The following is a 27,119-nucleotide window of genomic DNA, read 5'->3' as shown; positions in this document are numbered from 1 at the left end:
TAGCTCTGACATGCACTGTCAACTGTAGGACCTTATATAGACCAATATGTGCCTTCCCAAATCATGTCCAATCAATTGAATTTACCACAGGTGGACTCTAAACAAGTTGTAGAAACATCTCAAGGATGATCAATGAAAACAGGATGCACCCGAGCTCAATTTCGAGTCTCATAGCAAAGGGTCTGAATACTTATGTAAATAAGGTATTTGTTTTTAATACATTTGCAAAACGTTCCAAAAACCTGATTTTGCGTTGTCATTATGGGTTATCGTGTGTAGATTGATGAGGAAAACATTTTCTTTTATCAATTTTAGAATAAGGCTGTAACGTAACTAAATGTGGAAAAAGAGGTCTGAACACTTTCTGAATGCCCTGTATGTACAGTGTGGAAGAGTTATTTGTCATCGGTCTGTACACTTATATCCAACCTGTATCCTAACGAGAAAATAAACTTTGCCCTCCTTTAAGTAAACAAGCAGTCATGTTTCAATCACATGCATCAAGCAGCCCATGTCCTAGTCATTTAACCAGGACCAATTCAATGAAGAACCTGCTATCATTCTCAGTGTATTGAGGTGTTGGCTGAGGGGCTTCAACGGCCAGTAGCGGCTACAAAGAGAGCATGTCGTAACCACGCGCTGTTCCCACACCGCTGAGACACAGAGTTAAACTGGGCGAAATTAATTCACTTTCCTGCTGCCAAGATATTTCCCAGGGTACCAGGGGGCAAGAAGCCAACTTAATTTGACTTCATGACCCAGTTTCACTGGCTTATTGGAAAACTAGGGGGGGGGCACACACACACCCCTGCACACACAGAAAACTCAGTAACCCAGTCATGTTTTTTACACTAGCGACCAGCACTTTAAAACATTATGTCATATCTATTAGACAAATAGGACTCTCTTTTCCTTTAGAATCAATACACACATACCGCGGTAGGCATGAAAATTCACGACTGCCTCAATGGACACTGACACACACGCACATGCATACAGAGTGAACCTGATTTTCTGCTGTGCAAACTGAATGGGTATAGGAGTTACTTTCCAGATTGCAAAATTGAGAAGACAAAAAGGAATTCTAATATTATTAGGCAAACAATTATCTTCAGGCAATCATGCAAATCTGACTGCATTCACCTAGTCTCACCTCCCCCTCACCCCACCAATATCAATCCCTCAATTAATTTATCCCGTAAGAATGTTAACCTTTCGGAGTTTTTGTTTCTTCTTTGTGCAGCATACAAAGTCATCTGGGAGGCAAAAGTGATGACACAGGGTTATTGCCTCATTCAGAGGGTTCACTGGGCCTCCCAAATCACATCTAGTGATTTGCTAAATCAATCAATCAATCAATCAAATATATTTATAAAGCCCTTCTTACATCAGCTGATGTCACAAAGTGCTGTACAGAAACCCAGCCTAAAACCTCAAACAGCAAGCAATGCAGGTGTAGAAGCACAGTGGCTAGGAAAAACTCCCTAGAAAGGCCAGAACCTAGGAAGAAACCTAGAGAGGAACCAGGCTATGAGGGGTGGCCAGTCCTCTTCTGGCTGTGCCGGGTGGAGATTATAACAGAACATGGCCAAGATTTTCAAATGTTCATAGATGACCAGCAGGGTCAAATAATAATAATCACAGCTATATTCATCTGCCTTTCATTAGGGATTTGATTAAAGCTCCATGGCTAGTCACAGGGAGAACAGACAGACCTGCCTGCCTGCTGCATATCTGGCACATTTCAGATGCAACATGCAAAATACGCTCGGGAAAACAAACACAGGGATGCAACATCCGATCAGGATTCAGAGGAAAATATCGGGGGCTTCTGAAATGCAATATGTAATATGGAAATGTAATTACTAACCTCGTGCATATTGGGGGCATTATCTGAATTGCAATATGAATGAATAATACGATTCCAACCCAAATAGTCAGTATATTTTAAAGTAAAGTTGAAACCTGACCCAAAATAACCCCAATATCTCTTTGGGATATTAGCCTATTGCTTCAGACAGCAGAGTAGTGTTCCTGCCCACAGATGGGGTGAAGTGAGGTGACCAGAGTGGACAAACTGTGTCACTGGCTAGTGAGTAACTGTCCGAGACAGAAGAGAAGATTCAAACTCTTTTTTTTTTGTCTGGGACAAAATTCAAGAACACAGTACAGGTCATATCCCCCTTCATGTCATTCGCTCCCGCAGATTACGAAACAAATTTGTCGGTGGGACGTGGATGCCCTTTCTTAATGTCTGTTCAGAAGAGAATATTATAATTCTGAGCCTCTCATTTGCTGCTGGGCTCTCTCTGTGGCCGGATTGTGGGTATTGCGCATTTGTAATTTTCTGGTGTGTTCTCTATGGGGCCTGCTGAAGGGGATTGTGCATCTATGAGTGGCTGGTGTGAGTACCTTTCATCTCGTTCCTCTCCAGGTCCCTGAGCGTATGGACGAAGGCCATCTGAGAGTTGTCGAGAGCCCAGCTCTTATGCAACACCTCCGCCACCACTATGTACCTATGGCCCTGAGAGAACGAGAGACAACAGTCATCAACAACATAAACAACAACACACACAAACAAGTACACCTCTGCCTGCCCTGCACTATACACACGACCTTCAAATTCAGGGAATACAGTCAACAATTATAGCTATAGCAGTTATAGCATTTCGGTCTGAGACGAGAGAGAAACATCATAACAACAACACAACCACCACAGATAAACATCAGCAGCACCTAAGCCACAGTTAGTGATACAGTATGTACTGAGTCACAGAGATAGAGACACAGTAAATATCACATTTAGTTCGTTTTTCCTTTGTGCTGATTTAGATACATGTATGACATAGTTCTAACAGTATGCTGTTTAGAGTGGTGTAAAAGCAGTTTGCCAGTGAGCATCAATATGTTAGTGTAGGGGCCACCAGCATCTTGATCATTGACTGGGGCTCCAAGCCACTATAATCCTGATCAACACCTCTTCATTCTGATCTGTCGTACCTGAACATCACTCCATCTGATCAGAGGTTGGGCTCTCGAGTGGCGCTGCATCTCAGTGCTAGAGGCGTCATTACAGACCCCGGTTCGATTCCAGGCTGTATCACAACCGGTCGTGATTGGGAGTCCCATAGGGCGGCGCACAATTGGCCCAGCGTCGTCCGGGTTTGGGTGGGGTAGGCCGTCATTGTAAATAAGAATTTGTTCTTAACTTACTTAAATAAAGGTTACATAATAATTTTTTTAAAAGAGGTTCGCTAGTAGCTCATTAATATTGATGCTACAGGGTTGTTTTTGCTGTTGTTTGATGTAACAGAGTTGAGAGAATGCTCAATAATCTGCCTCTGAAGAGAGGTTGCACCCAAAGAGAGCGATGTCCATTGAAGGGTACACAGTGACTCAGATAAACAGTAACTGAGTGTGTGTGAACCAAACTTTCCGATACTGTCTGTGCGAGGTCTGGCGGCAAACTCAGTCGCGACTCATAAATCACGTCAAAATCAGAGCCTGCCTGATAGGTAGAGAGATAAGAGAGCAAACGATAACAACAAAACAACTCCCCAATACTTCTGTATCTCCACATCCAACCCTTTCCTTCCTACTTCCCCCCCCTCCAGAGTGTTTGTGTGTGTGTGTGTGTGTTACAGCAGAATCTTTCATATGGGCGATGGTTGAAAGGTGAGCTGTCAGCGGTGATACCATAGTCTCCATGGGCGGCTGGGTCTGGGTGTGAGGCTGGTTCTGGGTCTGGTCGGTCAGGTGGGGAGTCTCCATGGCCATGCCTTCCTGGCCCCCTCCTCCCTGGGTAGAGCCTATCACTCTGGCCTCTTCCTGGCTCTGCTTTCCATCCGCCTGGGGGGGTCCGCAGGAGACGGCTGTGACACGCAAAACACAATATTGATTTTCATAGAAATTCCCCAAAAACAAAATAAGAGTAGAAAGAAAAATGTCAGCAAACTGCTTTAGACCTTTCAGACAGATGAACGTGAGAGGAAACATAGGATTGAGAGAGCAGTCTTGGAGTGTCAGGGTTTTTGCCTGTCTGAGTGACAGAGTATTTTAGTGGCAATAACAAATCGGGTCAAACCAGTCAAAATGCTTATGCAGTATCTTGACTTGTGTTTGTCTTAGTCTCAAAACTTGACACACCTACCTTTGAGGGGAGTAGACCTGGTTCTTTCGCAGTATTATACACTACCGGAAAACTGTAATTTATATGGTAATTTGGGGTATTATTAAGAGTAAAAATTGTACTCTGAAATGGTTTACTGCAGTATACTGTAAATTATGGTGCATTGTGGGAAAATGTCATGGGCAGGGAAAGAATTGCTGTATTTCAAATGGTACTGTAATTCTACCCTACTGAAAACAGTATAGTACCGTATCTTTGGAGCGCCAAAAACCTTTTGACCATTTGTAGGTGCATGGTATTGTTGTTTCTGGCTCATTAACATATGTGGTGGCGTGCCTTATAAGAGGCTTTATTAGATATACACATGAGTGAGGTTGCTGTAAGAATTTGAATTACAATTTAACATGTAAAGGGGACAGATTGGAGTGGCTGCCAGTCTTAAACATTAAATGGTTGAGCATTTTGCCCCGTAGTCACCGCCAGTTTGGATGCCTTTGTTAAGGCCTCTAGAAGTGCAAGTCATATAAAACACCAAATGTTCATGCAGTAATGTGTAAACACTATACCTAGCATCCAAGCTGCTTGCACCAATCCCTTGTAATTACAGTAAAATATAAAACACCTCCATTCATTCATTCATTCCGATTATTTTACAGTATTGTACGGTTTGTCATAACACAGTACTTGCTTTGATACCGTATTTATTATACAGTAGACGTACAGAATTGTACTTTCCACTGAGCATGACTGTTACTGTCAAATTCACAGCAACCCCTTTACAGTGTACATACTAAAATGTTAATATGCAGGTTAGATTGAATATTCAGTCCTCAGTTTCACTTTTCAATCATTTGTCCCCTGACCAACTCACTAATAACAAATGACACAACTCTGAGAGGATCTTATCCCCTTGCCCAACCCTACAGGGAACATTCACCCTCAATTGTTGTTTACTCTCCCATCAGTAAAGTTTAAGTAGCAGAAAACAGCATTGTTGATTAATGTTGTGCCTTCCGGACTGGATCTGATTGTGATTGACAGGTTGGCTGCAGGCCTGGCTGATAGACAATTCATTGATTCAAATCAAATTATATTTGTCACATACACATGTTTAGCAGATATTATTGCGGGTGTAGCGAAATGCTTGTGTTTCTAGCTCCAACAGTACAGTAATATCTAACAATTCATAACAATACACACAACCTAAAAGTTAAAGAATGGAATTAAGGAATATATAAACATTAGGATGAGCAATGTCGGAGTGGCATAGACTAATTACAGTAGAATAGAATACAGTATATACATGAGATGATTAAAGCAAAAATATGTAAACATTATTAAAGTGACTAGCGTTCAATTATTAAAAGTGGCCAGTGATTTCAAGTCTACGTATATGGGACAGCAGCCTCTAAGATGCAGGGTTACCGTAACCACTTGGAAGCCACTTAGTGATGGCTATTTAACAGTCTGATGGCCTTGAGATAGAAGCTGTTTTTCAGTCTCTCGGTCTCAACTTTGATACACCTATACTGACCTTGCCTTCAAGATGATAGCGGGGTGAACAGACAGTGGCTCGGGTGGTTGTTGTCCTTGATGATCTTTTTGGCATTCATATGACATTGGGTGCTGTAGGTGTCCTGGAGGGAATGTAGTTTTCCCCGATGTTGCGTTGGGCAGACCGCACCACCCTCTGGAGAGCCCTGTGGTTGCGGCCGGTGCAGTTGCCATACCAGGCGGTGATACAGCACGACAGGATGCTCTCGATTGTGCATCTGTAAAAGTTTGTGAGGGTTTTAGGTGCCAAGCCAAATTTCTTCAGCTTCCTGAGGTTGAAGAGGCACTGTTGCGCCTTCTTCACCACACTGTTTGTGTGGGTGGACCATTTTAGAACGTCAGTGATGTGTACGCCGAAGAACTTGAAGCTTTCCACCTGCTCCACTGCGGTCCCGTTGATGTGGATAGGGGAGTGCTCCCTCTGCTGTTTCCTGAAGTCCACGATCAGCTCCTTTGTTTCGTCGACATTGAGTGAGAGGTTATTTTCCTGGCACCACACTCCAAGGGCCTTCACCTCCTCTCTGTAGGCTGTCTCATCATTGTTGTTAATCAGTTCTACTATTGTTGTGTTGTATGCAAACTTGATGATTGAGTTGGAAGTGTGCATGCCCACGCAGTCACGGGTGAACAGGGAATACAGGAGGGGGCTGAGCACACACCCTTGTGGGGCTCCAGTGTTGAGGATCAGCGAAGTGGAGATGTTGTTTTCTACCTTCACAACCTGGGGGCAGCCTGTCAGGAAGTCCAGGACCCAGTCGCACAGGGCGGTGTTCAGACCCAGGACACCGAGCTTAGTGATGAGCTTGAAGGGTACTATGGTGTTGAATGCTGAGTTTCTGTATGTTAACACAATCACACCATGAGTGGTTAATCATGAAACATACCTTATGCTTCTCTTTGAGATTAGAAATGCGCAAAGGATCATTCTTGTCTAGCTTTCTGTTCTTATACTTATTTTTGTCACCTTTCTTCTTCCCAGAGGGGTTATTCCTGTCTGCGCGATATACTGAGAACCCTGCTGGCTGTATGGACAAAGACAGTATATCCGAGAGAGCCAGGGCATTTTTAAAGGCTGACAAACAGACAGACATCACCATGGCGTGATGCCGCTGCAGTGTTCACAGTGTGGCCGAGAGAGAGAATGGCTGGCACTGCAGAATCTGAGCAGGAAATGCACAGTCACCATTACACTGACAACAAATGGGTAATATCATACACTCACATAAACAGGATACTTTACCCTCCCCTACGTATGTATTTGGACAGTGATGCTAAAATGTTAAATGTGGCTCTATACTCCAGCATTTTGGATTCAAGATCAATTGTTTCATTTGCAGTGACAGTGCAGAATGTCACCTTTTACTTGAGGTTATTTCCATTAATATCTGATTTACCATTTAGAAATGAAAGCGCTTTATAGATCTAGTCCCTCCATTTGAAGATATCATAAGATTTCCAAAGTATTTGGACAAATTTCACTTATAGTGTACCAAAGAAGTCAAAAGTGAAAGTAGTTGGTCCTATATTCCCACCACGCAATTTATTTTTATTTAATCTTTATTTAACTAGGCAACTCAGTTAGGAACAAATTCTTATTTACAATGACAGCCTACCGGGGAACTGTGGGTTAACTGCCTTGTTCGGGGCAGAACGATAGATTTTTAACAGCCTTTCGGTTACTGGCCCAACGCTCTAACCACTAGGCTACCTGCCCCCCCGATGACTACATCAAGCTTGTGACTCTACAAACTCGTTAGATGCATTTGTTTTGGTTGTGTTTTGGGTTGATGACTGGAGGAAATGTCTTTCTAAGTGAGTAGATGAGATGTTTCTGAAAGTTACAGAGGCTACAACAAAGCATGCTAACCTCTTACCATTACCAATAATAGGGGGGATAAGCATTTTGATCTTTGTCCCTCTGTAACTTTCTCACCCATCATTATTCACGATTCATTCATGATTATCCATAATCATGGTAGTATCATGTAGAAATGTTCAAACATTTTCTATTCTTACTTACAATAAAAGTGACTCCAAAACGACACAATACATTATTCACAATTCACTTCTTATTGGACAAAACGTTATCCGAAACACAACCAACACAAGCTGTAAATGCCTCCAACAAGTTTGTAGAATCACAAGCTTGATGAGGTCATTGTGTGCAAGGAATATGGGACCAAATACCAAAAACATTTGACACCTTTAACCCTCATCCTACCAACATATTTTACATACATGGATCACCAACTGGGGTCATTTTGACCCCAAGAAGAAACTATTTTAAAAGCAACAATCATAGCACAATATCACCTTAAATCTTATCAAAACATCATAAGACATATAAATGTTTTCTGAAATGAAAATTACCAAAACAGCCTGGTATTTTAGCAAAAGTACAGTTAATTTGCATATTTTGTAAAACTTCAATATAAATGTGTCCCTTCAATAACGCACAGATTTTAGTACAATCCACGTAAGTACTAAAAAGCTGATTTACCATCATTTGATTGTCATATCATTTGTTTTTTTAGAATGTTTAAGTAAATATAAATTCCGTATTGAGCGAGTCACTGGTACTTCCTGCTTTAGTTTTTGCTTGTAAGCAGGAATCAAGAGGATAGAATTATGGTCAGATTTGCCAAATGGAGGGCGAGGGAGAGCTTTGTATGCATCTCTGTGTGTGGAGTAAAGGTGGCCTAGATTTTTTTTCCTCTGGTTGCACGTGACATGCTGGTAGAAATGAGGTCCAACGGATTTAAGTTCGCCTGCATTAAAGTCCCCGGCCACTAGGAGCTCCATTTCTGGATGATAATTTTCTTGTTTGCTTATGGCCTTATAAGCTAAAAAGCTAAACACTAAGTTGCAAACAACGCGAAAAAACTAACAAAATAGCACAGCTGATTAGGAACCCGTAAAACCGCAGCCATCCCCTCCGGCGCCAATATCATTCGCCTACGATGTTGTATAGGTGGAGTTATGGGCCAATTTGCATATATGAACTTTTATTTCTAACCACGTGGAACTGCATAAACATCCTTTTTATTTTACTTTCAAACCATTTTTAAATGTTTATCTAATGTCACACAGTGGCCCCATTATTTATAGAAAAAAAACATACGTACAGTAAATGACTGTGACAGACACAGTCATTTAAATACAGTACTTTGTGAACAGAATGAATACCTTGACATGTTCTACAACATACCGAGCTAATATCTACCCTGTCAATCATGATTGCAAGTGACACAGGAAATATCTGAAAATACAATGACTCCTCTAAGAAGCACTTTTTGTCTTCCATCTGCCCTTAAAACAATGCTACTCACGGTTGCTAGGCTGGAAGTGGTATACCGGGATGACCACGTGGCCTTTCCCAGTGTTACTAGCCACCACTTCCTCATGGTCCAGGACGGAGAGGCGGATGTGGACATCCGGTTTGGACGTCTGGAACTGGACCGTACCGGCGTGGTCCGCGGTCACCTTCACAGAATACCTGTCGTAATATACAGAGTTTATTATTGGTAGGGTCGGAAGGTTATCCTGACAATGTGATCTGACCAGGAAAAACTATGCCCTCAATCAATATGTGATTAGCACAAAACATAGACAACAGGCAATTATGAATTCCTGATGAATCATATAACTGATTACAATTAAATTAGGCACCTTCCAACCTAAGTACGTATGTTTTACCCTGTCATTATTATGCTACCTGCAGATGACATTCCTGTCATTGGGAATGTAGTAATCCCTGAATTCCTTCACAGAGAAGTTGTTGAGTGGAGCCTCTCGTGCCAGGTCAGGAAGATCACATGAGCCAATCAGACGCATCCTCCACTTGGCCCCCACGAGGGGTGTGTCAGGGGTGTGGGCCTCCGCCACAAAGGTGTATCCACGCTACAGGGAGGTGGGTATGAGGCATGAGGTTTAGTTTCTCACACACACACAAAAATACATGGCACACCCACACACATATACTGCATATACAGTACTATCATAGTGCCGCACTCGCACAATAACGCACTCATAGTGCCACATTCCTACACTGTAAAACACAAAAACCTGATTCGTTTTTTATATACACATACATATGCGTTTCTATGTATAGTATAAGATACGGTTTGCGTTTGTATTTGTGAGAGGTTGAATGTACAGTGGTTTGTTTAATGTTGAGACCTGGTTGTGTTTGTAGACGTGGGGCTCTACTCTCTGGAAGACTCTGGGTAGCTCTTCTCCTGTGCTGTTGTCTATGACGTGGAGCAGACAGGAGGAGACTGGGGAGTAGACCTTAGCCACGAGCAGCATTTCTTTAGGCACCAAGAACACCTCTCTGGAACACACGCACACAGTACTCACAATGACGTTTTACTACCACATAAAAAACATTAACAATGGAGGATCATGGGGTGTTAACATTCATATATAACATGATTCAGTGCTTTGTCCGTGTGTTGTGTGAGTATGTGTGTGTGTTGTCTACCTGAAGACCAGTAGCCAGGAGTTGGCCAGTTCCGGCAGAGGGACAGAGTAGTCAGTGAACGTGATTCTGGTCCACTCATCCTCCTGGCAGGGGTACAGTTCAGCTGTCCTCTCATCGTTACTGAAGATGTACCTGGACAATAAAGATACAACAACCTTGACTATCAGGAAAATGAGGTGCTGCATATGGGGCGAGGTCCACTCCAATACTGCATAAACAGAGGACGAGATCACTGCCCTTCCAAGCAAAAAGGCAATAACTGATCTTAGCGTGAAACTGGCTTTTATTTAACTTTATGCAGTTTATTTTAACATGACCCCCATTTTCTCCAAAACACAATACAATAGAGGCAGGATACTCGTCCACACGATTAAGCATGTATTTAATGTATCAAAAATGACTAACTCATGTTCAACCAAATGAGCAGTTACTGCCTTTTTGCTAGATAGGGCAGATCAGGGGCCCGATGTATGAAGTGTCTCAGAGTAGGAGTGCTGATCTAGGATCAGGTCCCCCCATGTCATCTTATTCAGTGTGATCTAAAAAGTGAAACTGATCCTAAAATCATCAGTCCTACTCTGAGACACTTGATACATGCGGCCCTAAAACTCCTGGGGGGGGGGAGATTTTATATAGAGAGGGCTGAGAGTTACTATATGACAGTGTAACCTCACTTTGTCAACTTCACTCAAAGAGTTTAGAGTTGACAAAGACAGGGGTTTGTCTGTGTTTGGTGAGACGAGCACCCAAGAGGTTATAAGTGAGTAAGAGTTACAAGGCGCGGAGATGGACACACATCATGTTAGAAGTGGAGGATTATTCTTGATTTGTACCAGGGTGACCCAATGCCTTCAGACGGTACATTCCCTATCTGGAGCCTGTCACTGGGCTCAACAGACTCGGGGGGGGGGGGGATCACAGAGAGAGGGTCACACAAACAGAGAATGAGGGGTTAAACAGAATATGAGGCAGATACATTTGGCCAGAATTCTCTCAGATATGATACTGAACTAACAGGCATAATCAATGTGTGAAACAGGTCATGTGCAAAAACTCTGAGCTCTCCAGAAAAATACAGTTACATTTATTGTATTATCATTGTAATATTTCTTCATCACACCACACCACCGTGGTCATTTTATTTAAGCGCAGTATACTACGGGGAGCTTCTCTTTGGGTTTACAAGGCTAAGGAGAGTGAAAACACTTCACAGCTCTGACTCTGTACTGGGGGCTTCCATTGATCAGTGAGATCTGACTTACACACAAACAGAGGCATGTCGTACACGCGGCACACACACACACACCCCTCACCCTCAGGCGGCGGATCATTCAGAAGACTCGAAGAGCCGAATGGAGCAGAGAGAGGATAAAACAGCAGATGGTACCACCAGGAGACAATGGAACACGATGTGGAAAACTACTACCTCCCCTCTACCGTGAGGCTGAGCCATGGCTATAGGACTCACTGAGGAGGACAGGGACAGACCTCTGGGCACGCATGGAAAGAGGCTAAATGAATTGCCTCAATGCACTTAGCTGGCACAGTGTCATAACAGTGTGCCAAGCCATATTGTTGTATGTACCCAACAATGCACTGTAATGGAAAACGGTAAATTATACAACCATTTTGGGTGTTATCAACAGTAAAATACTCTGAAACGTTTACTGCAGCATACTGTAAATTATGGTGCACTGTGGGAAAATGTTATGGATGGGGAAACACTTTCTGCATTTTGAATGGTACTTTAATTACACGCAACAGAATACAGTACCGTGACCACTAGTGGGTGCACTGTATTGCTGTTTCTGGCTAATTAACATATTTTGAGGCGTGCCTTGTAAGAGGCTGTATTTGTTGCACTCATGAGTGAGAAGGCTGCACCAGTGTATCTATCTGGATATAGTGCCCCATGTCCTTTTTTGCAGACAGATCGTTCAAGATTGACGTCGATGACGTCGGAAAATGCTTTCAAAACCGGCCACTAGGGGCAACATTACCATCAAGTAAGCATGGGTAAGGGATCAGAAGGTTGTGTGTTCGACACTTTTTTGTGTGGGAGTTTTAACCTTATCCCAAACCTTAATGCTTACCATAACCATTTGGAATGAGTGCCTAAACATAATGTTTTAAACCTATCCCAAACCTTAATCCATACCTTAATGGGATACTTCGAGATTTTGACAATGAGGCCCTTTATCTACATCCCCAGAGTCAGATGAACTCGTGGATACCATTTTTAATGTCTCTGCGTGTAGTTTGAAGGAAGTTGCTAACTAGCGCTAGAGCAATTGCTAACCAGCGTTAGTGCAATGACTGCAAGTCTATGAGTAACGCTAATGACTGCAAATCTATGGGTACTTGCAATCATTGCACTAACACTAGAAATGTGAAATTTGAGAAATGGAATGATATAGAGCAGTAGGAGCAACAAAAACACGTAGAAAAGGGATGTTTGGAGCAATTTGAAATTTGCCGTTTCGAGGAAGTGGATGAACATCTAATTCTGCAGTGAGACTGAGTCTGTTTTGCCCTGTAGTTGGCCAGTTTGGATGCCTTTGTCAAGGCCTCTAGAAGTGCAAGTGATATAAAACAGAAACTATTCACTAATATACTGTAATGTGTAAACACTTTACCTATCAGCCAACCTGTTCGAACCAATCCCTTGTAAATACAGTAAATATTTTGAAATACAAACCTCTCCCCTCAATTAATTTAATGCATTCACCCATTAATTCATTCCAATTACGGCAGCATACATTATTACAGTATAATACAGTAAATTTGACGGTATTGTACTGTATGTCATTACGCAGTACCTGCTTCGATACCGTATTTATATTACAGAAGGTGTACCGTGTACCGAGCTGCCTGTAAGCTACTGTGAAATTCACAGTATCCCCTTTACAGTGTACGGAAGAAAACACCAGCATGCAGTGTGTTGGCTAAATTAGATGTGTCATGTGTGCGTGTGCTGTGTGAGATTGGGTTTTAGTGTTGTGTGCTCAGCTGTGAATGTGTGCGATGCTGAGCTAGCTGATTAATCATTTACCTCAATAAAGACACTGCGTGTTTCTCTGCATCCGATTCCACACTAGCCCACATCTCCTGAAGTGTCTTTGAGGCACTGAGATTCTCCTTGGTGCCTAGATAATACATATAAACACACACACACCACGCTCAGTTAAGTAGCAGCGGACATACATAAAACATGAAAGACATTCAACTTGAAGCCAAAGACATGAACACATTGTTACAATACGATGAGGGAGAGTGCCAGATGCATTTTTTTGTGACGAAAGAGAAAAAAAAAGACATTCAAACATCAAATTCACTGTGACACTCACCTCCAACCCTGTTACACTAGCCATGTACTGGATCAATTCATAAAATATGTCATTCTTCATACTGTATCTCCTGGCTATGCTACTGAGGTGTGTGCGCCTCCGTGAGAAAGTCTCAATGACAGGCATTTGTCATCTTCTCCAAATCAACAGAGCCATTATGGGCTGGGCTCTGGTTTGGGAAATGAAAAAGTAATCTTGTAGAGCGATGGCTGTTTGTGACAGACAGGGCATCTGAGGTAGTTAATGATTTTTAAAAAACTGACAGAGTGGCCTGTAATGAACCTGAGACATCAGTTGTTGATGTCATTATTTTTCATGTGTTCCTAAAGTGCTTTGAGGCATGCAGTGGGTTTAAAATGTAAGGCTTGGAAATACAGAGACTGGAATAGCCATCATGATAAATATGGTATCTAGGTATTGGGGTGGGGGCTCTATACCAAAACAAATTAGTTTCGTGAACAACCAGTGTGGTGTACCAGTGATGGAATCTGTGTGTGTCGTCCTAATGACAAGTTTGTGAGTGTAGTGTAACAAGGAGGGGAGTTTGGCGAGTACTGGAATCTCATGTCTCATGTCTCTGCTCCAGGCCTTAGTATTGTGTTCTGACAGGCTGGACAGGACAGAGTAACCCTCAAGCCCTGGCAATAAATAGAGTCTGTTCATGTCCCTCACCTAAAAAACACCCTCCCTCCTATCCCAATCCCTCTCTATCGCTCTCCATCCTCTCTCCCCCCCTCGCTGCTCTCCCTCAACTCGTAAACATGTCACAACAGAGCTGTTTGGATGTTCGAGGGGGTGCAGGTGGGTGGGTCGATGTGTGTGTGCATGAATGTGTGTGTGTGTGTTGTCCTGTCAGGGTGTATTAGTGAGAGTGGCAGACTCATCGATAAGTCTCTATTTCAGCCCAGAGTCCCAAAGATAGGGCACAGGGCTAACTCTTAGCAGAGAGAGAGAGAGAGAATAATAAGATGATGCCGATGGAGAAGGTCCAACCCGACTTTTCTATTTTGTGACTTTTTCGTGTTTATCCTTCATTTGTTTGTACAGAAAGCTCACACCATTATCACAGCCAAGTACATTTGAATTATAAATCGACAGCTACTAATTTTAACCTCAATTTCAGCTCCTACTTCAACTCCGACTCAGCTTTTCCCTTGTTTACACCGGACCCTACTCCATTGTTCGGGTTACCGAAGCGCTGAAAGCGAAGACAAGAGAGGAGTGCTGGAGTATTTGTTAGACTAAGATGCAGAGAAAGTCACTTGAGAACAAGATGGATGAGCTCTGTTTGAGAGATTCCTACCAACGGGACGTGAAAAACTGTAATATTCTATGCTTTTCTGAAACTTGGCTGACGGGCGATGGACGGGCGATACTCAAGGGTTTCTCCATGCTTTGTCACGACCCGGAAAGGGGACTCAGGTAAAACCAAAAGGGGGAGGTGTGCCTCATTGTAAACAACAACTGGTGCGCTGCTTCAAGTGTGAAGGAAGTCTCAAGCTTTTGCTCCTGAACTAGAATATCTCATGGGAAATTGCAGATGTTTTTATCTGTAATCATTACTGCTGTCTACATCCTACCATAAAACGAGAATGGCACCAAGCAGGCAATCAACGAGCTGTACAGGGCCATAAACAAACAAGAACACGCTCACCCAGAGGAAGTGTTTCTAGTGGCTGTTTCTAGGACTAACTCCTGAAATTCTGTTTATCCCACTTTTACCAAGAGGCTCTGAACCACTTTTAATTAAGGCCTTCCCCTCGCCCTCCCTTCTGCAAATCAGATCATGACTCCATCCTCCTGCTTCCTGTTTATATGCAAAAACTCAAACAGGAAGTACCAGAGACGTGTTCAATACGGAAGTGGTCTGATGAAGCGGACGCTAAGCTACAAGACTGCTTCGCTAGCACAGACCAGAGTATGTTCAGGGATTCATCAGATAACATTGAGGAGTTTACCACATCAGTCATGGGTTTCATCACTGAGTGCATTGATGAAGTCATCCCCACAGTGACCATACTGTACATATGTACCCTAACAAAATAAAAGCTATGGATTACCGCGTTCAATGAACGGGACACGGACATGGATGATTACAAGAAAGCCAGCTTACGACCCTGACGAACCATCAAACATGGAAAATGTCAATATAGGACTAATATTGAATCTTACTACACCGGTTCCGATGCGGTAGGGTTTGCAGACTATTACAAATTAAAGGAAAACCCAGCCGTGAGTTGTCCAGTGACGAAAATCTCCCAGACCGAGGCAAACACTGAGCCAGACATGAGAGCCCCTGCTGTCCCGGACAACTGTGTGATCTTGCTCTCCATGGCCGATGTGAGTAAGACTTTTAAACAGGTTAAAACGTCTCTGGGATATGTGGGACGCTAGCTCGCCAACAGCCAGTGAAATTGCAGGGCGCCAAATTCAAACAACAGAAAACTCATAATTAAAATTCCTCAAGTATTATACACCATTTAAAAAATAAACTTCTTGTTAATCCAGCCACAGTGTCTGATTTCAAAAAGGCTTTACGGCGAAAGCACACCATGCAATTATGTTAGGTCAGCGCCTAGCTACAGAAAACCATACAGCCATTTTCCAACCAAGGAGAGGTGTCACAAAAGTCAGAAATAGCATTAAAATTAATCACTTACCTTTGATGATCTTCATCTGATGGCACTCCCAGGTCTCTATGTTAGACAATAAATGTTTGTTTTGTTCGATAAAGTTCATCTTTATGTCCAAATACCTCCTTTTTGTTTGCGAGTTTAGTCCAGTAATGAAAAGTCAAAAAAGTTCCATTAAAGTTCGTAGAAACATGTCAAATGATGTATATAATCAATCTTTAGGATGTTTTTATCATAAATCTTCAATAATATTCCATCCGGACAATTCCGTTGTTATTAGAAAGGAAACGGAACGAGCGTTGCGCTCACGGCCACGCACAAGACTAAACTAAAGGCTTTCAGCCTGACCACTTGTTGAAACAGCTCTTATTCTCTCCCCTTTCACAATAGAAGCCTGAAACAACTTCTAAAGATTGTTGACATCTACTGGAAGCCTTAGGAAGTGCAATCTGACCCCATAGACACAGGATATTGGATAGGCAAAAACTACAAACCTCAGATTTCCCACTTTCTGGTTGGATTTTTCTCAAGTTTTTGCCTGCCATATGAGTTCTGTTATACTCACAGACATTATTTGAACAGTTTTGGAAACGTTAGAGTGTTTTCTATTATATGCATATACTAGCTTCTGGGCCTGAGTAACAGGCAGTTTACTCTGGGCACCTTATTCATCCAAGCTACTCAATACTGCCCCCCGTTCCCAAAGAAGTTAACACTCGCAAGGCCGATGGGCCAGACGGAGTACCAGGACGCATTCTCAGAGTATGCTCAGGCCAGCTGTCAAGTATCTTCACATAATTTCCAACATCTCCTTGTCCCAGTCTGTAATCCCAACATGTTTCAAGCAGACCACCAATGTGTTTGTTCCTAAGAACTCGAAGGTAACCAGCCTAAATGACTATCGTCCCGTAGCACTCACATCTGTAACCAAGAAATGCTGTCACATCAACACCATCATCCCAGACACCACTCCAATTTTGCTACTGCTATTTTTCACTGTCTTTTTACTGTTGTTTTTATTTCTTTACTTACCTATTGTTCACCTAATACCTTTTTTGCACTGTTGGTTAGAGCCTGTAAGTAAGCATTTCACTGTAAGGTTCTACACCTGTCGTATTTGGCACACGTGACAAATAAACTTTGATTTGATTTGAATTCTCATACCGCCCCAACAGATCCACAGATGATGCAATTTCTATAGCACTCCACACTGCTCTCTCCCACCTGGAGAAATACCTATGTGAGAATGCTGTGCATTGACTACAGCTCAGCCTCAAAACTCATCAACAAGCTCGGGACCCTGGGACTGAACACCTCCTTCTACAACTGAATCCTGGACTTTCTGACGGCCGCCTCCAGGTGAAAAGGGTAGGTAACAACACATCTGCCACGCTGACTCTCAACACTGCGGCCCCTCAGGGGTGTGTGTTTAGTCCCCTCCTGTACTCCACGTTCACCCGAGACTGTATGGCTATGCATCACTTCAACACATTCATCTAGTTTGCTGACTACACAGTGGTGGTAGGCCTGATCACCGACGACGATGAGACAGCCTACAGGGATGAGGTCAGAGACCTGGCAATGCAGTGCCAGGACAACAACCTCTGCCTCAAAGTCAGCAAGACAAAGGAGCTGATCGTGGACTACAGGAAACAGAGGGGCGAGGATACCCCATCCACATCGACAAGGCTGTAGTGGAGCGGGTTGATAGCGTCAAGTTCCTTGACTTAATATGTTTCTCTCACACCAGCACAGTTGTGAAGAAGGAGGCTGACAAGATTTGGAATGGCCCTGAAAAAGTTATACAGCTGCACCATTGAGAGCATCTTGACTGGCTGCATCACTGTGTGGTATGGCAACTGCACCGCCCTTGATCACAAGGCGCTACACAGGGCGGTGGAGATGGCACAGTACATCACTGGGGCCGAGCTGCCTGCCATCCAGATCCTCTATACCAGGGGGTGTTAGAGGAAGGGCCTGTAAATTGTCAAAGACCCTAGCCACCGAAGCTATAGACTGTTCACTCTGCTACGGCACGGCAAGCGGTACCGGAGCGCCAACCTGGGGCCAAAAGGCACCTGAACAACTTCATACCCCCAAGCCATATGATTACTGAACAGTTAATCAAATGGCTACCCAGACTATTAACTTTACCCTTTTTTGCACGGACTCTCTTACACTGACTCCATGCACATTTATTAGACTCACACACACACATACTTACACTGACACTCCAACACACACACACACTACATATACGCTCACACACACAAAACACACGTACATATTGACGCCACACACACACACTTTCACACACTCAACAGAAGCTGCTGCTAGTCTGTTTATTATCTATACTGATTGCTATGTCACTTTTACCCCTACCTACATGTACATATTACCTCAGCTACCTCGTACCCCCAGCACATTGACTCGGCACCGTTACTCCCAGTATATAGACTCGTTATTGGTATTTAGTGTTACTATTTTTATTTGCTAATTTTTGTTGAGAAAGCGCTCGTAAGTAAGCATTTCACGGTAAAGTCTACACCTGTTATATTCAGTGCATGTGACAAATAACGTTTTTTCTTTTTGACAAATACGGAGAAACAGAGAAAAAGAAAATAAGAAAGAAAGGGAGGAAGGGAGAGAGAGGGAGAAAGGCAATGAGCCCTGTGGCAGTGATGGAGTGGGCAGGGCTGCCAGGAGAGGAGTGAGGGGGATCGGCCAGAAGCAGAGGGAGTGAGCTGGAACAGCCAGAGTGACCTTTACACCTCATATACGGCGAAACAGAAAAAGAGAGAGGGAGAGAGAGAGGGAGAGAGAGGGTGAGAGAGGGTGAGAGAGGGAGAGAGAGGGTGAGAGAGGGTGAGAGAGAGGGATAGAGAGGGATAGAGAGGGTGAGAGAGGGAGAGAGAGGGAGAGAGAGGGAGCGAGGGAGAGAGAGGGATAGAGAGGGTGAGAGAGGGAGAGAGGGTGAGAGAGAGGGAGAGAGAGGGTGAGAGAGGGGGAGAGAGGGAGAGAGAGGGTGAGAGAGGGGGAGAGAGAGAGGGATAGAGAGGGTGAGAGAGAGGGAGCGAGGGAGAGAGAGGGATAGAGAGGGTGAGAGAGGGTGAGAGAGAGGGTGAGAGAGGGAGAGAGAGGGTGAGAGAGGGTGAGAGAGAGAGGGATAGAGAGGGTGAGAGAGAGAGGGATAGAGAGGGTGAGAGAGAGGAGAGAGAGGGAGAGAGAGGGAGAGAGAGGGAGAGAGAGGGAGAGAGAGAGAGAGAGGGGGAGAGAGGGAGAGAGAGAGAGAGAGAGAGGGAGAGAGAGAGATAGGGAGAACGAGGGAGAGAGAGGGTGAGAGAGAGAGAGAGCAATGAGGGTAGAGACGTTTATCTGGCAAAGATACACAAACTGCCAGATAAACATCGCTCTTAACAACAATCACATGCCTTTAATTCACCTTTCACTCATTAGACAAGCAACAGTCAAACTGTTACAAACCAGTTAAAAAGGTCTGGATAACATCCCTCTCTTTCTAATTGAGAATCCATTCTTCCTCTCTTCAACTCAATGAGCAGATCTATCTATAGCAAAGAATGTATCTAATTGTGCTCTGATTGTACCTTGTAAAATTGTCCCTGAGGCCATTGGAAAATGTAATTGAATAACATTGAGAAGTTTGATTGTGAGTGTGAGGCCGTAATAATCCATTATTACCTGGTTTGGTAACATTGAAGGTGAGGACAGTATTAACCCATTATTACCTGGTGCAGTAGCGTTGAGGATGAGGACAGCATTAACCCATTATTACCTGGTTTAGTAGCATTGAGGATGAGGACAGCATTAACCCATTATTACCTGGTGCAGTAGCGTTGAGGATGAGGACAGCATTAACCCATTATTACCTGGTTTAGTAGCATTGAGGATGAGGACAGCATTAACCCATTATTACCTGGTTTAGTAGCATTGAGGATGAGGACAGCATTAACCCATTATTACCTGGTTTAGTAGCATTGAGGATGAGGACAGCATTAACCCATTATTACCTGGTTTAGTAGCATTGAGGATGAGGACAGCATTAACCCATTATTACCTGGTTTAGTAGAGTTCAAGATGAGGACAGCATTAACCCATTATTACCTGGTTTAGTAGCATTGAGGGTGAGGACAGCATCAACCCATTATTACCTGGTTTAGTAGAATTGAGGATCTCGCGGACTAGATGTCCCTTGAAGCCGGCCTGGAGGATCCTGGCTGCCTGGATTTCCTGCTCGGTGGGCTTCCTGCTGCCCCAGCCCTCTGGTGCCTCACAATCTGTACAACACACAATGATACACACAATAGTTACACATACACTTACATTCTTGCAGAGAAAAAAATAAACTCCACACACACACCTGAACCTGTGGGGGACAGTCCCCTTGTCTCGCTGGTGGAGAGCGAGGGGTCGTTGGTAAGGGCCTGGACAGCAAACAGCTCCTCTGCTGACAGCTTCCTGTCCAGAGCAACGCAGATCATGTGACACACCGCTTCATTAAACACCTGCACAGAGAGGAGTGGGGGAGGTCAGTGCGTGCACTAAGAGAGAGAGAGAGAGAGTGTGCATGCGTGTGTGTGCGGGGCCGGCTTACTGACCAGGCACTCAGGGCACGTTCCCCCGGGGTCCCCGACCCCAGATAGCATATGAAGTTTCAAGTTCTCTTTCGTATCGTCCGAGATTCCTAAATGTTGGAAAGCTGCCGCGGTCAACCTCCTCTTCAAAGGGGGTGACACTCTAGACCCAAACTGTTACAGATCTATATCCCTCTTACCCTAACTTTGAAAGCCAAGGTAACAAACAGATCACTGACCATTTTGAATCCCACCGTACCTTCTCCGCTGTGCAATCTGGTTTCCGAGTTGGTCACCTCAGCCCCGCTCAAGGTACTAAACGATATCATAACCACCATCAATAAAAGACAATACTGTGCAGCCGTCTTCATCGACCTGGCCAAGGCTTTCGACTCCGTCAATCACCGTATTCTTATCGGCAGACTCAACAGCCTTGATTTCTCAAATGACTGCCTCGCCTGATTCATCAACTACATATCAGATAGAGTTCAGTGTGTCAAATCGGAGGGCCTGTTGTCCGGACCTCTGGCAGTCTCTATGGGGGTACCACAGGGTTCAATTCTCGGGCCGACTCTTTTCTCTGAATATATCAACGATGTCGCTCTTGCTGCGGGTGATTCCTTGATCCACCTCTATGCAGACGACACCATTCTGTATACATCTGGCCCTTCTTTGGACACTGTGTTAGCAAACCTCCAAACGAGCTTCAATGCAATACAACACTCCTTCCGTAGCCTCCAAATGCTCTTAAACGCTAGTAAAACCAAATGCATGCTCTTCAACCGATCGCTGCCCGCACCCGCCCGCCCGACTAGCATCACTACTCCGGACGGTTCTGACCTAGAATATGTGGACAACTACAAATACCTATGTGTCTGGTTAGACTGTAAACTCTCCTTCCAGACTCACATCAAGCATCTCCAATCCAAAATCAAATCCAGAATCGGCTTCCTATTTCGCAACAAAGCCTCCTTCACTCATGCTGCCAAACATACCCTCGTAAAACTGACTATCCTACCGATCCTCGACTTTGGCGATGTCATTTACAAAATAGCCTCCAACACTCCATTCAGCAAACTGGATGCAGTCTATCACAGTGCCATCCGTTTTGTCACCAAAGCCCCATATACCACCCACCACTGCGACCTGTATACTCTCGTCGGCTGACCCTCGCTACATATTCGTCGCCAGACCCACTGGTTCCAGGTCATCTATAAGTCTTTGCTAGGTAAAGCGCCGCCTTATCTCAGCTCACTGGTCACCATAACAACACCCACGCGTAGCACGCGCTCCAGCAGGTATATTTCACTGATCATCCCCAAAGCCAACACCTCTTCTGGCCACCTCTCCTTCCAGTTCTCTGCTGCCAATGACTGGAACAAATTGCAAAAATCACTGAAGTTGGAGACTTATAACTTTAAGCATCAGCTATCTGAGCAGCTTACCGATCGCTGCAGCTGTACATAGCCCATCTGTAAATAGTCTATCCAACTACCTACCTCATCCCCATATTGTTTTTATTTACTTTTTTTGCGCTTTTGCACACCAGTATTTCTATTTGCACATCATTATATTCACATCTATCACTCCAGTGTTAATTTGCTAAATTGTAATTACTTCGCTACTATGGCCTATTTATTGCCTTACCTCCTTACGCCATTTGCACACACTGTATATAGACTTTTTCTATTGTGTTATTGACTGTATGTTTGTTTATTCCATGTGTAACTCTGTGTTGTTGTTTGTGTCGCACTGCTTTGCTTTATCTTGGCCAGGTTGCAGTTGTAAATGAGAACTTGTTCTCAACTGGCCTACCTGGTTAAATAAAGGTGTGTGTGTCCAGTGTTAGTGTCAGTGTGTGTGTGTGTGTGTCCAGCGTTAGTGTCAGTGTGTCCCCAGTGTCAGTGTGTGTGTGTGTGTGTCAGTGTGTGTCCAGTGTTAGTGTCGAGTGTGTCTAGTGTTAGTGTCGAGTGTGTCCAGTGTCAGTGTGTGTCCAGTGTCAGTGTGTGTCCAGTGTCAGTGTGTGTGTGTGTGTGTGTGTGTGTGTGTGTGTGTGTGTGTGTGTATATATATATATGTGTCCTACCCTCTGGTGGTCTCGGAGCCCTCCGACAGTGCTGAGCTGAGCGGGACAGTGGGTGTCCCCCAGAGCCCTGGTGGCTGCTGGGAGCTCCAGCTCATCTGAGAAGGAGCTGACCACTCTGCCCAGTGCCCTCAGAATAGACAGGGCCTGCTCACAAAAACGCACACTCTCCTGGAGGTGGGGAGGAGAGGAGAAGAGGGGGTGGGGGTAAGGACACGTGGGGTGAAAGTGGACTGTCAGAGAAAATGCTCCTTGGTTCTGTCCATTCCGTCTGCTTATTCACCATGGAGGAAAGAGTTATCAAAATACTGCCTGACTAGTCATTTTCCAGCTGCTTGAGTCTGCATATGGCATGAATAAGCCAACATGTTCACAGTCTTGGCTTTATAAGAGAACGTCCCTGTAGCCTGAGCAGCCACAGTACACTGCCTGCCTCTCCTCCCCTCTTCTCCTCACCTCCTCCTCCAGCTGTTGGTGTATTGTGACCAGCATCAGCTTTACGTGATAGAGACAGAGAGAGACAGAGAGAGACAAACATCTCTGACTCACTGTGGGCCTGAGTGCAGAGTGATTAACATCAGGCGCGCATCCGAGAGTGAGAGGAGAGGTAAGAAGAAGGAAGATGAGGAGGTATCCCCATGCCTGAGTGGGCGTATAAACAGAAGGTGAGGAGAAACCAAGCGGCTATTACGGTGTGGCTGTCTGCTGGCGTTTCCATGGTGACGGCGGTGTCCTCTAACTTACCTTGCCAAGGTGAGGCATGACGGTCTCCTCGTCTCCGAAAACAAAGGGTGCCATGCTGTACAGGTGGACGTGGTAGCCCAGAGGCGCCCTCGTGTGGATGCACAGGACATGACGCCTAGGGCAGGGGAGGAGAGGGGGTGAGGGCGAGAGTAGAGAATGGAGGGATAGAGAGGGGGTAAGTGAGAGGAAAGAGAGAGGGATCAGATTAGCCCTAGAATTATGTGAAACCAACCCCTCACCAGATAACAAACCATGAAACTTAGAATTGATAGAAACCCAATGATAGCGCTAGTCCGCTTAGAGCTGCTGCACCAAGGCCTAGTGAGCTCTACAGATTCATTTCCATACACAGTAGGTTAATAATCCCTTCCCCTCAGACCCAATTACAAAGCCATGTCTCTGTCTGGCAGTCATGTCTTCCTGGCTGCCTGGGTCAAGTGTGGTCCACTCGTAGAGCAGTCGTTCTAACGCACCGTGGCCCACAGCAGCTCCCAGCCCTGCTAGAACACAGCCAGCCGGACAGAGTGGAGCCGGACTCCTCCATCCCATAAGCTTGGCATACTACGGCCATCGCAGCCAGACATGATCGATGACAATAGACCTGACTGGTGTTGGGTTTAAGAGAATAGAATAACGGATGGAGGGGAGAGGGAAGTGGTTGAGCGAGAAAATGAAGCGGGAGAAATGTAAAAGAGGGAGAGATACTGTAGATTGACTGTGTGTGTGAAACAGAGATCGGGGGGGGGATGGAGAGATAGAAAAGGGTTGAAAAGAGAGAGCGCAAAAAAGAGTGAGAGGTTGAGATTGAATTCATTATCATTTGGCGGAAACAGCCCCCCCCCCCCCCCCCACACACACTTTAATCACTCAGGGACGCGTGGTGCGCTAAGTGTTACGTTTACACCACGGCACAGTGGTAATTGTAGCTCCGCGTCCCTTCCGCCTGACCCGAGAAACTAGGCCCCCTGCTTCTAGGCCAACCAGAAGCCATTAATAGAGACTAGGGCAAGTTTTTTTCTCAGAGCGTCAGATCTAACTGTAAAAGATATATCGATGGTGTGAGGTTTCAGCTGTAGCTTTGGAAATCAGCAGTGAAGTTAACAGTGTAAAGGTTACGTCGGGTTATTTCCATCAATAAAACCATATGAAATACTGGTCTCATAAGGGCAAAAGTTCAACATCCAAACATCAGGAGGGTGTGGTGAGGCTTTTATGCACCCTGATGACGGCCAACTTTGGAACATGGGCACCGTGTTACTGCTTCAGAGTGTCATGAAATGTCTGGTGCCAACAACAGCTTGTATATGTATGGCTGGTGGTGAGGGTGGTCAGGCCAGGTTGAGCCAGGTCTTACCCAGGGGGGAGGACCAGCAGGGCAGCCTTGCAGGCAGTGGTCTGGATGTGGAGGACAGGTAGCTGACGCAGCAGACTCTTCCAGGAGTAGGGCTCTGCTATGAGAACTCCGGACCTGCACGCAGGACTCTCCTTCTCTACAAGAAGACAGAAGATATAAACAGATGGCCCGAACACAAAAAGGCACACAAGTGCTGTTGATGGGTTATAATGGTACACTACATGACCAAAATGATGTGGACACCTGCTCGTTGAACATATCATTCCAAAATCATGGGCATTAATATGGAGTTGGTCCCCCCTTTGCTAGAAGCACAAAATCGTCTAGAATATAATTTGATGCTGTAGCGTTAAGATTTCCCTTCACTGGAACAACGGGGCCTAGGCCGAAACATGAAAAACAGCCCCAGACCATTATTCCTCCACCACCAAACGTTACAGTTGGCACTATACATTCGGGCAGGTATTGTAGTGTAATCATTGCATCCGCCAACCCCAGATTAGTCCGTCGGACTGCTACAGGGTGAAGTGTGATTCATCACGCCAGAGAACGCGTTTCCACTGCTCGGCGAGCTTTACACCACTCCAGCCGACGCTTGGCATTGCGCATGGTGATCTTAGGCTTACGTGTGGCTGCTCGGCCATGGAAACCCATTTCATGAAGCTCCCGACGAACAGTTCTTGTGCTGATGTTTCTTCCAGAGGCAGTTTGGAACTCGGTAGTGAGTGTTGCAACCGAGGACAGACGATTTTTAAGAGCTACGCACTTCAGCTCTCGGCGGTCCCGTTCTGTAAGTTTGTGTGGCCTACCACTTCGCGGTTGAGCCGTTGTTGCTCCAAGACATTTCCACTTCACAATGACATCTGTAGCAGGGCAGAAATTAGACAAACTGAAATTTGACAAACTGACCTTGGAAAGGTGGCATCGTATGACAGTCCCGCGTTAAAAGTAATTGAGCTCTTCAGCAAGGCCATTGTTACTGCCACTGTTTGTCTATGGAGATTGCATGGCTGTGTGCTCAATTTTATACACCTGTCAGCAACGGGTGTGGCTGAAAAAGCTGAATCCACTCATTTGAAAGGGTGTCCACATACTTGTGTGTGTGTATATATATATATATATATATATATATATATATATATATATATATAGAGTGAGAGAGAGAGAGAGAGAGAGAGAAAGAGAGATAGATAGATAGACAGATAGTGTACTCTTTCTATTGTTTAGTAAGTCTTGATATGGAGACGTGTGATTTGCGTGTGTTTGTAATTGAGTGAGAGTGGATGAGTATGAGTGTGCGTAGATGGGTGCTGTGTTCATTTTATTATGAAACGTACACACCGTGTGCGTGTTTGTAAGTGGTTTGTCTGTGCATGATGTTTGAGTGCGATATAAGCATGTGCCTGTGGTGTGCATGGTGTGTGCATGTCCAAGTGTGTGTGGGTGTATGCTGCATACCTGTGTGTGTGCGCATGAGCACATGTGAGTGTGTGTGTGTACGTCCATGCATGTGGGTGTTTTTGTATGATATGCCCTTACTCTCATCGGCTGTCTCTCCCCAGTGTACCAAAGCAGAGAAGCTGATGAGAATGTGGGAAGGCTGCAGGCTGTCCACCAACAGGTAGTGAGAGCCCTTCTCATCTGGAGACTGGAGAAACACACAGACAGACAGCACCAAGCTACACTCATCAGTATAGAGGGGAGGAGAAGGAAAAGAGGGGGGAGAGAGAGGAGAGAGAGAAGGGGATATATATATAAATAAGAGAGAGAGAGAGAGAGAGAGAGAGAGAGAGAGAGAGAAAGCATGCAAGGCGGCAACATAAGGAATAAGAAAGGAGATGGGAGTATGGAAGGGCAGAGAGCCAGAGAGCTAGAGACAGAGAAAAAGACAGATAAAGAGCGAGCGACACAGACGTGCCCGGGACGAAAGGAGTCAAACGCTCCATCTCAATCCCACATGCACGCACACACAGGCCACCAGAGAGGGTGGCTGCACTCCTAACACTGTGGGCTGCTAAAAAATCTCAGGTGCAGTGCAGCGTGCTGGACAGTAGAGCCCATCAGTAGAGAAGGTGTACCTGTGGAAACACAACAGCAGAGGGCGCTGTGAGGTGTGGCTGGGCGAAAGGGAAGGCAAATTGGGCAGGTGGGAGTGTGTCAAAGCACGCATGTATAGTGGAAGGAGAGTTAGCTCCGTGCA

At 44.8% G+C, this 27,119-nt stretch overlaps 1 protein-coding gene across 1 annotated transcript in view; it reads right to left on the bottom strand.

The window, feature by feature from the left end:
- adgb (androglobin) overlaps nt 1–27,119 on the bottom strand; it is a 117,909-nt gene that overhangs the window by 13,299 nt on the left and 77,491 nt on the right. Inside the window, exons 17-29 of the mRNA XM_071370871.1 lie at nt 26,459–26,567; nt 24,920–25,055; nt 23,566–23,680; nt 22,825–22,992; nt 20,525–20,669; nt 20,316–20,441; nt 13,219–13,312; nt 10,167–10,298; nt 9,863–10,016; nt 9,399–9,583; nt 9,013–9,179; nt 3,697–3,872; nt 2,413–2,524 (exon numbers count right to left, since the gene is read on the bottom strand). Coding sequence (XP_071226972.1) covers nt 2,413–2,524; nt 3,697–3,872; nt 9,013–9,179; nt 9,399–9,583; nt 9,863–10,016; nt 10,167–10,298; nt 13,219–13,312; nt 20,316–20,441; nt 20,525–20,669; nt 22,825–22,992; nt 23,566–23,680; nt 24,920–25,055; nt 26,459–26,567 — 1,819 coding nt within the window. The remainder of the gene's footprint in view (nt 1–2,412; nt 2,525–3,696; nt 3,873–9,012; nt 9,180–9,398; nt 9,584–9,862; nt 10,017–10,166; nt 10,299–13,218; nt 13,313–20,315; nt 20,442–20,524; nt 20,670–22,824; nt 22,993–23,565; nt 23,681–24,919; nt 25,056–26,458; nt 26,568–27,119) is intronic.

Source organism: Salvelinus alpinus, chromosome 27 (assembly GCF_045679555.1).
Source record: "Salvelinus alpinus chromosome 27, SLU_Salpinus.1, whole genome shotgun sequence".
NCBI classification, from domain to species: Eukaryota; Metazoa; Chordata; class Actinopteri; order Salmoniformes; family Salmonidae; genus Salvelinus; species Salvelinus alpinus.
This window is presented reverse-complemented; position numbering and strand designations above follow the sequence as displayed.